This window comes from Pteropus alecto, unplaced genomic scaffold (assembly GCF_000325575.1).
Source record: "Pteropus alecto unplaced genomic scaffold, ASM32557v1 scaffold320, whole genome shotgun sequence".
NCBI lineage: Eukaryota > Metazoa > Chordata > Mammalia > Chiroptera > Pteropodidae > Pteropus > Pteropus alecto.
The window spans coordinates 430704-441182 of record NW_006429963.1 but is presented as its reverse complement, the minus strand read 5'-3'; the positions used below and the strand labels follow the sequence as shown (position 1 = coordinate 441182).

Genomic DNA, 10479 nt, shown 5'->3' with positions numbered 1-10479 from the left:
CGCCGGGGCGCCGGTCTCGTGCTCGTCAGACATTCCCTGTGCCAAGGCCCCAACACAAATGAGGAAACGGCGTGGGCCATCTTTTGACCACATAACAAACATTTTCTCCAGTTTGCCTCTTAGCCCGCAGGCAGGGGTGACAAGCACATTGATTGAGACGCGCTTGCTGCTGGCGTGACAGAGGACTCCGCGGCAGGGCTGACCACGGGCTCCCTAATGAGGTGGCTCCACGATGCCAATGGATATGGCAAGATTGGGAGCAGGGGTGGGGCTCGGAGCCCCCGGTCCAGCTCATTAATGTAGAGTCGGGGTTGCTGCATGTGCCTTCCTGTGCTCGGGCTGTGGGGGTGGTTCTGGCAGCTTATTTATTCTCTGTGTGTCTGACTTTCTCTCCTCCGCTCCACCCCGCCTCCCGCCCTCTCTCTGTGTCTCTGTCTCTGTCTCTCTCTCTCTCCGCGGTGAAAAGGTTGTCAGCGCTTAATAGTGTTCAGGCTCTAAGTGGCCCGCCCCTGTGCAGGGGAAGATTGGAGGTGTCAGTCTTACTGACGGCACTGTCAACGGGACAAAAGAAATTCCTGCGTTCCGAGGAGCCTCGCACTGGTCTGTCTTTGACCAAGATAGCTGTACTATTTTTGTAGCCAAGATATAGAGCTTTCAGTTAGAAAAAAAGAGTCCCCAGTGGTTTTTTGAGTTCACAAAATCTATGAGGTTGAAGAGGTATTAAGTTCTAAACTACAGGATCAACGAATTTTGCAGAAAATTGACAGTAATACAAGGTATGGATGTGAAATCATGGATATCTGCAAATGACGCCGCATTCTGCTAGCCTGGGATGATTCTAAGGAGGCGGCCATGGCTCGAGGTGAATACTGTTCTCCCGCGTCCCTCCACACGGGCACTGCCTCCTGCTTTGTCGCCTTCGCTCCGTCCTGCTCTTCCTGGTCCGCACGCTGTGTCTCCAGCAGCTGCACCTGCCTCGCACCTGGCAAGTGAGAAGCAAAACGCCGCCGTTCGTCTGCGCCTCAGGTGCGCAGGAGGCCGGCCGGTCGGGGCTGCGCCCACCTGGAGTGTGGCAGGACCGGCGTCACAAAGCGCCATGCTTACGAGTGCCAGTGCCAGTTCCGACTCCTGCTACCCCTTCGGCAGCCCCACGGTGTGGACACGACGATGCCCATTTTACGGAGGAGACGAGAGCGCCCGCGAGTAAGGAGCAGGGCTGGGACGAAGCCCCCGGCATCGGCTCTGGGCTGCGGCCCACGCGGGGCGGGCTCGTCCTGCGGTCTGACCAGAAAGCGACAGAACTCGTGCTCAGCTGAGTTTAGAGGGGGGGACTCGGTGACCTGGTTTTTGGCCTAAAAAATTAACATAAAAAGTCGAACAAAGACTCCTGGGTTCCGATTTCAGCTCGACCGCCAAGTACGTGCCTGAGATCAAACATTTCGCCCCGACTCTCTCGCCTCAGCGTCTCGCTCCGTGAAATGAGATGACCGAACTCGAGGTCTCAAGGGACCGCCTCATCCCAGTAAACGCAGGTGGACAGGGCACCCGATGAAACTTCAGGGAAGCAGGCCGTGGCTTTTTCCTGTGTCCCCCAAATCGGCTCTGAAGAATCCCGCCGGGAGGAGCGGACCACTGTTGGAGAACAGCCCGGAAGCTGCTCACGCGTGGTGACGTGATAAGTCGAGTCAAAAATAAAGACAGAAAAGAGCGAGTCGCCCTCCCGTGCGGAACTCGACTCTAAAACACGCAAACGTGCGGCCGCCTGTGGAGCTCCGCGGCCGCTTCCGCTGCCTTTCACACAACCGTCTCCCGTCGGCGAGTCGGCTGCCGAAGGCCCGGGCGGGGCCTCCGTCCTTGGCGACCGCACCGTCCGCCACGCGGCCAGCAGCAGAGGCGCACGTCTCGCTGCTTAGCGCCCGGGACAGAAACACGGCCTGGAAGGGGACAGCACGCAAGGGCGTGTGACCGTGCTGCACACACGGCCCTGGGCCGGTCCCAGCACCGCCGAGCCTGCGGCGCTGTAGGCCCTCGTCCTGCGGGCCGGACAGGTGGACAGACGAGCGGGAGGCGGGCAGTTTTCCCGCCGAGCTGGCTGCGAGCTGGCTGGAAACCGGGCTTTCTGGACGTGGAGCCGGCTGCTTCTGTAGGCGGAGTGTCACCTGGCAGACAGGGTGACTCGGAGAACTAATTAACATGCAGGGTCACTTCCCGCACGTCCAGCACGGTGGCACGTGCCGAGAGCCGTGCTGGGACCTGAGGACACCTCTGCCCGCAGAGCCCGGCCTCCCGCCCGCGGGCACTCGGAGCGACAGCCTGGGCCGGCTGCTGCTCATGGAACAGGCGCCGTGGCTGTGGCGCAGCCCACAGCGCTGCGCCTTCGCAAACGCTGTCCCCGTGGCAGGGTGGGACGCACCCTGTGTCCCTCAGGCAGCATCTCCCCGAAGCGGAGCAGATGACGGTCTCGGTGGGGACACCAGGCCGCCTCCAGCCTGGCGCTGCTGTGAACAGTCACGGGCACGTCTGCTCACGCACACACGCTGCCCTGCTCGTGGGCACACACCGAGCGGGGAGCCCGGACGGATGAGCGAATGGTCAGCGCAGAGAGCCGCCACGTCTGGCTGTCACAGGGCGAGTCCCATGAACTCGGGAGGCTCCATGCTCTGCTTCCTACCACGAGCTGGTATCACGGACTTTAAAAAGGTTTTAGCCAATCGAGTGGACATGAAGTTGTTGCTCTTTATGGTTTTATGCTGTATTTCCCTAATGAACAACGGTTTGGCACCTTTGATGCCTTTATTGGCCATTATATCTTTTTTTATGAAGTATCCGCTCAAAACTTTTACACGTTTGTGTCGGGTTGCTTGCCTTTTTTTCTTTTCCATCGTTAGTAAGGTATAACTGACGGTGTCGGGTTGCTTGCCTTTTTTTCTTTTCCATCGTAAGGTATAACTGACCAACGATAAGCAGTACACGTTTGTTCTGACATAGGCATCCGCTCACGAAGCCATCGCCAGAGCCACGGCAGTCAGCGCACCTGCCACCCCGACGGTTTCCTCACGCCCCGCCCTGACGTCCCCTCCACTCCGCCCCACGCACACCCTCAGGCGACTCCTGATGTGCTTCTGTCCCTTCGACGCTGGTTTGTGTTTTCTAAAAGTTTGTATAAATGTATTTATCACAGTGTGTGCTCTCTCTTCTGTCCTTCCGTCGGAACGATTATTTTGAAACTCCTCCACGTGCTGCCTGCATCGATGGTTCATTCATTTTCACTGCCAGGTAGCATTCCAATCATGGACCAAACAGAATCTGTTATTCACTCGTTGATGGGCGTTTGCGTTGTTTCTAATTGTTGGCAATGACTATTAAAGCCTCTGTGAACATCCATATACAAGTTCTCCGATGGACAAAGCTGTCACTTATCCTGGGCAGGAGCGGGAAGCCTGGGTCAGAGGTGAGGTGTGTGTTTAATCCCTTAGGGAGTCGTGGAGTGTCGTCCAGAGCAGCTGTGCCCCTTCCACCCCCACCAGTGGCGTTGGATGGCTCCCAGTGCCTCGCCTCCTTGCCGACATGTGGTGGGTCAGTTTGTAAAATTTTAGCCGTGCTTATAGGTACGCGCTGGCATCTCGTTGCTTCCATTTTAATTTCCCTCATGAACAATGATGTTGAACATGTCATGGGCCTTATGTAGCGCTCATTTATTTTCTTTGACGAATTGTCTTTTCGAATCTTTTGCTCAAGTTTATATTTGCCTGCTTTTTTCTTTTTAATGAGTTTTGAGTCCCTTATACATTCTGAAGAGGAGTATTTTTTCAGGTGCATTATTTGCAAATAGTTTTTTCCCAGTCTGTGACTTGTCTTTTCATTCTCCTAACAGTATCTTTTAAAGAAGAAAATAATTAAATTTTGATGAAGTCTCATTTATCAAATTTTCTTTATGGCTTGTGCTTTTGGTGCCGTACCCCCGATCGGTTTGGGGCAGATGGCCGTCCTGCCACCATAGGTCTTCTGGCACGTGGCCATGGGACACCTATCTCCGTTCGTTACGGCCGGAATTACTCTCATCAGCGTTTTGTTTTTGTTTTTTTTTTAATTTCAGTGTAAGCCTTACATATATTTTGTTAGATTTATCCTTAACTGTTTAATAAATGTTGATGCTTCTCTCAATATTTTTAAAATCTCAATATCTAATTGTTGCTGGCATATAGAAATACAATTGGCCTTTGTATATGACTTTGCATTCCATAGCATTGCTACGTCTTCGTTTTAGTAGCTTTTTTGCAGACGCCACTGAACTTTCTACAAGGGTGATCGTGCGATCTGAACGCCTCTTAGTTCTTTCTCTTGTTTCGTTGCCTGCCTGGTGAACAGAGGAGAAGACGCCCTGGTCTAATTCCAGATTTTCGGTACAAAGCATTCAGTCCTTCCTCATTCAGCGTGATGGCGGTTAGGGTCCCATCGTGAATGGAGGTTGGCTTTTGTCAAATGCTTTTTCTGTGTCTATTACGGCTATCATATAGTTTTTCTTTTCCTTCTTAATATGGCAAGTTATATGGGGTAATTTTCAAATGTAACCAACCCTGTATTTATTCTGAATAAATCTCCCTTGAGCATGATGCATTATCCTTTCTTATACATTGTTTGATTTGATGTGCTAAAAATAAGTTTAGAATTTTTGTTTCTATCTTTCTAATGAATAATTATCTGTAGTTTTTCTTTTAATATCTTTCCTTACATGATTTTGATCTTTTGACACTTACTGAGACTTATTTCATGGCCCAGCATATGCTCTACCTTGGGGAATACTCTAAATGTGTTTGAAAAGAATGTGTATCGAACAGTTCTCAGGTATATCATTCTATAAATATCAATTAGGTTAAGTTGGTTGATGATGATGTTAAAATTTTCTATATCCTTACTATTTTACCTCTTTGTATAATTAGTTCCTGAGAAGAGAGTTAAAATTTCTAAAAAATGATTGTGGACTTCTACATGTATCTTTTCAGTATTCTCATATTTTTGCTTTATGTACACGCAGCTCTGACATCAGGCTCATGGAAAGACTTCCCTGTCACCTAGCAAATTGACTATTTACTCGTTATAAAATGTCTCCGACTACACTTCTTCAGCTGGCGAATTCTGGTCGCCTCCCATGCCCGGCCGCTGAGAAGCCCTCCCCGGCCTCGCCGCCGCCGTGGAGCAAACGCCCCTTGCTCGCCGCGGCACCTGCTTCGTTTCCGACTCCGATTTTTGTCTCCCTTACCCAGTAAGACTGCGAAATCCGAGAAGGCAGGGATTAACTTTTATCTTTCTAATCCCAGCACCTAGCACAGCTTCTTGCACATTAAAAATGCTTAAAACAATGTTTCCAAAATAAATCCGTAAATGCATGGTACTGCCAAGTGATGGATTTCAGTAAACCTCCTCAACAGCACAGAGTAAGCAGGGGAATTTACGGTGTTCTCTCTAATGACTGCAGACTCTGAACCGGTGCTCCTGTGGTCGATGAGAGCAGGGGTTGGCTTCCACCACTCGCAGTGCAGGGGGAATAATCACACTGACCCAGCGATCAATAAGAGCTCAATTAACGCTCAAGGCTTTGAGCTAGTTGGTTTCATTTAAGAGGAGTAGTGTGATTTTACCCCCTCTGGCTCGTCACAAAGTCATCAGTATTAAAGCCTTTAACGATAATAAATTTACGATATTTCTCTGACTCTATGCTAGAGTTAGATTTTTGATGACAGATACATAGAAGATGATTTGTAACATAATTCATTGGAAATTGGTTGCACTTCGAAGGCTCATCCGTGTACAAAGCTTAAATTTCCAGCAGAGACATTTCATCATCTGAGAGGAGAGCGGGTCCGAAAGCTCTGCCCACGTCCGTGGCTGGCTGTATCTGCGCAGCAAACACCTGGACAGCAGCTTTGGTGACATCCGATTATGCACCTCTCATACGTCATCCGGTCTTTGCTTGTCAGAGAGATGACGAAGAGCTTTCTCCTCATGCAAAGACTGTACAGAGGAAATTATGAGTTCTAGGTGGTCGTGCAATTTTTTTAATATTGAGAAGCATCAATCATAACATAGAAAATTCCAGAAGCCCAAAATGCCACCGAGTGCCCCTTTCCTGAGTAACTCTTGCGGCCACCATGGCTGTGGTAAGATGACCACAGAATCCGTTACTCACGCTGGGGCGTTTCTGAGAAGGAAGAGATGGCCCGTTAGTCACTGTGACCAGGCGTGAACCGCAGGCCCGGCTGCCACGCTGTGTCACCCTAGTGCGTGCACGTGTCAGCGGTCTCAGAAGCCGAGCTCGAGGGGAGGTGGCGGCAGTGGCTTCCCCGAGAGTCACTTCGATGCCGAGTGCCAGGTCTCATTCCTCCTCGGCAGGGAGCCTGGCGGAGATCAAGGGGCCTCATCTGGGACCCGCCCTGGGCGAATTCCAAGCCACTCCTTGTCCAGGAGCGACTTCTATTCCAAACCTGGCTATTCCGGTACAAGGGCTGAGTTCACAAAACGACCAGGAGTGAGAGGAAGCGTGGGGGTTCGGAACATCACTGCGCAAAGCCCGTTGCTGTTTGCAGGTGACGGTTCTTCGCAACGGCCCGTCTGCGGCCAGGCCGGGCCCTGGAGCGGCCCTACGCCCGTCTCTCCTTCCAGGCCAGAACGAGGGGCCCAGGCAAGCGGTGTGGGCGATCTAGGTCACTGTCGCGGTGGCGGACACGCTACACGCCCCGCAGAGGAATTTCGGCTGATACCGGTCGCCCCAACCCGAGTCTGGGAACCGTTCATGAGCCTCCCCTCCCCCTCCGTTATCAAGGCGTCAAGGGCAGGTGGGCGGCCACTGCGAGAGGCGGGCTTGTGTGCGTGTGACCGTACGAAGGCCCGAGGGACATTTCTCTTTACGTGCCCTGCCTCTTGCTCAACTGCCCACCAGCCTGGGGCACAGGAGAACAACCCAGCAGTGCTGGCTTTGGACGTGCTCCCTGTGTGTGCCCCACGGAGAAAACCCCCGCTCAGCAGCAAACCCGGTCACGGCGCGAGCTACGAAGGTCACCTGAGCTGGCAGTCTGTCCTGCTTCGTCCTGGGGAGTGCGTCTGGGGCGGCGGCCTGGGACAGGGCCTCCAGGTACGGCAGGTAGCGCTCAAGGGCCTCAGCCAGCGCGGCGTCGCCCTCCAGACCGTGCCTCCTTCCATCGTCGACGCCGGGCTGTGAGCTCCTGAAAGCGAGAACACCATGAACCAGCCGCTCTGGCCCCTGCCGGACGCGTCGCGGGCCCAGGAGCAGGCGCACGGGGCACCTCAGTGGCCGTGCAGGGACCAGGTCGCATGGCGAGGTGAGGCCCGAGCCCCCTTCGCTCTCACTGACCGGGGTTTGAATCTGTCGTGCGCCCCCGAGCCTGCTGCCCTGATGTGCAGGGGGAGCCAGGAGGCCTGTCCCAGAGCCACCGTGAGGGCTGCGGTGACCCGAGCAGAGGGCTATTCTGAAAGCACATTCTCAGCAGCCGCCCCCCTGACTGCCAGGAGAGAAACCAGTAACGGAAACCGTCGGTCCTCAGTCCGAGTCCAGCAAGGGCGAGAGGCAGAAAGAGCAGGGGGGACTGCGCCCCAGGAGGGGCCTGAGGCCTGAAGAGTGGGCGGGGGAGGGGCAGGGCAGGAGCGAAGCTGAGGGCTGAGGGGGGCTGGCCCTGGACGGGCTCTGGGAGCCCTGGCGGCTGGAGTGGAACGGGGAACTGAGCACGTTACCGGGCAGGCGGGCACCTCACACGCTTCGCCCTAAGCAACGGCTTCTGTCACGCCCGCTGATGGCACATCCAGAAGTGGCAACACCCCTCGACCCGCTGCCCAGCCCGGACCTACGGGGTCACGACCGATTCGTGATCCCCGCACAGCAGCACAGTGCTTCAGGCTGACCTACGACAGCTGCCCACGTCCACCCACATCCCTCCATCCCCACGGCTACTGCCTGACCCCAGCCACCGCGAGGCCATGGCTGGACGGCTTGAGCTGCCCCTGCTCTCACCCGCTGCGACCCTCTGGGGAATGTAGCCAGGCCGACCACGTACCGCTAAAAGCACCAGGCACACCCTAGTCCCCGTGCCATGAGCTCAGAGACGCCTTCTCCGGCCATCCAGTCTGAAGGATGTTCAGTCAGTGTTGTTAGATCCTCTTGAATCGTTTTCTTTCGGCATTTATTACTAGCTGAAGTTACCGTCTTTATTTAAACATGTGCTTTTTGATGCTAGGTGGCCCTTCGCTAGCATGGGAGCTGCCTGTGGGAAGGGGCCACGTCTTCCTGTATTTTTCTCGTTCACTGCTCTAACCCCAGAATTGACACCTGAGCTCAGCTCTCGGTAGGCACCAAAAAAATGCGTTGCCCGAATAAATGAACTAGAATACATCCATTAAATTCTGCGTTCACAGAGAGTTAGCCCAAAACACATTATTAACCTGTTAAATGACACGTTTTCTAGTGTTAAGAATGCGTCTCTGTGTAATCTGAAAACTATTATCACTGGAGTTGAATTTAGGGTAACAAAACTGGTGAACGGGGAGCGATACAAATCATGGGCTCGTTTGAAAGAAAAATGTCTCGTTTCCTTTTTCAGGGAAAATAATTTTTAAAATTACATAAAAACACGACACTGTCGGTCTCTGGTAGCCCTTTATGACAGCCACGAATGCCGTCTGTGTGGAAAGAACCGGATGCCTCTCCCGTGTCAACTTCCACATCCTGCGAGTGTGCTCTCTGCAGAGTGGGTGCTCAATGAGCGAGCACGAGGGACGGTGCTCCTGGCATTTACACAGCCACGTGTACCAAATGCCCTTGATCTTCACGTGAGCAAATACGGGGCTTTAAAATTTGAGTGGTTCATCTCATCTCCCACAAGTACCCACGGCGTGGAACAAGGACGCCCCAAACAACAGCTGACGTGATGCCGAGGTGGGGCTTCGACAAAGTGGCGCACGCGACGGACGCGGCTCTGGCTGTTTCTTCCTCCTCCTCATCCCGTCTCTGCCAGTTTTATATTTGGAGAGAATTGGCCTTTAAGTCATAATTTGATTTTCACTTTTATTTATAAGAGTACCGAATATGATAGAGGTTTACGATAATTTCATATTTGTGTTTCATTATCTCCATGATAAAACAGTCCTGTTTTTAATTCTAATGCCTTTTTAAGTTATACCGGCTCACTCTAAATAGGCGTCTAAATTATCAAGAGCGTCACAGTCCTTTGCGTCTCAAATCACGGCTATAGTTTCCCTGGCCGTTTTTTAATGGATGAAATTTCATGTCCTATGTTGTTAGAGTGTAATTTAACTGGAGTCGATTTACTTTTTTGGTACTTTGTCTATTTTTCTCACTAATTGCTAATCAATGCAGATAGAACCACCCCATAAATGTGCCTTTAAATTGTCTTATTCATCTTCCGGTGTGCCCGCTCGGCCGCAGATTTGTGCGTGACACTGTAATACGTTACAGTGATGAGAGTGTCCATCATTGTGTTGCGCAATATTGTAGCAATTAACTTGCAAATTGGCTTCTGCCCTGTTATTGGCTTACGTAGGCCAAAACTTTATGTCTACATTACAGGTCCACTTCGAAAAGATGAACGGTGCCTTCTACTTGTCTCCACCACATTCGTGTGCACTGACCTCCAGGTTCCAAATAATATGAGATGTATTTTAAGTTGTCACCCACTTTGCCGGAGGAAAAGAATCCGAATTATAAGCAAAATCTTCGCCAAGAGCACACGGCGAACCTGGTTCTCTTTCCTTTCCTCGGAATCCCGACCTCGCCTAATAATCATTCAGGGCCCTTTTTATTTTTCGCACGAAGCCTTCACAACCACCCTGACCCCGAGCTTCTGGTCGCAGTTCTCAGTGGGGCTATGGGTTCAGCACGGACCGCAGGCCTGCGGGTCACCTCTTCCCGCTCACAGGGGCTTCAGCAAGGGCGTCCGTAGGTTCTTGGGTCCTCGGCGTCCCCTCGGCCTCCCAGCCCTGCTCCGCCCACTCGGCACCCGTCACCGCCGCTTTGCCGATGCTCCTCACGGCGCCTCGCTCACACGGTGCCCCCTCTGCTGCCCCGAAGGCACGCCCTCACGCCCCTCTGCCCCGGCACGGATCCCGGCTGGGGCTCAATCTCTCTAAACATCAGCTGTCTTGTGTGAAGAACGCCAAGTACCATCTCGTTGGCCGATTGTAGATACTTACAAATCTAATAGGTGTAGAATGCTCTGGAAATGCCCTGTGGAATGAAGAAGTCAGGCAGGATGCGTGGCTAGTGCAGGGACTCATATAATAATTCACCAGCATCGGGCGATGACTCGCTCTCTCTCTCTCTCCATTATTAACAGACACGGAGAGACGGCTGCCTAGTGAAAGGCACGTGGCAGGTGCGGGGACAGGCTGCCCAGAGGGGAAGCTCGGAAGAGGGCAGGGAAGAGACTGGAGGCGGCGGAAGCGGAACAAGCT

The 10479-nt window shown here is 52.8% G+C and overlaps 1 protein-coding gene across 1 annotated transcript in view; it reads right to left on the bottom strand.

Annotated features, from left to right (window-relative positions):
- PTPRN2 (protein tyrosine phosphatase, receptor type N2) overlaps positions 1-10479 on the bottom strand; it is a 299480-nt gene that overhangs the window by 238795 nt on the left and 50206 nt on the right. Inside the window, exon 4 of the mRNA XM_025044908.1 lies at positions 7058-7220. Within this exon, the coding sequence (XP_024900676.1) occupies positions 7058-7220 (163 nt within the window). The remainder of the gene's footprint in view (positions 1-7057; positions 7221-10479) is intronic.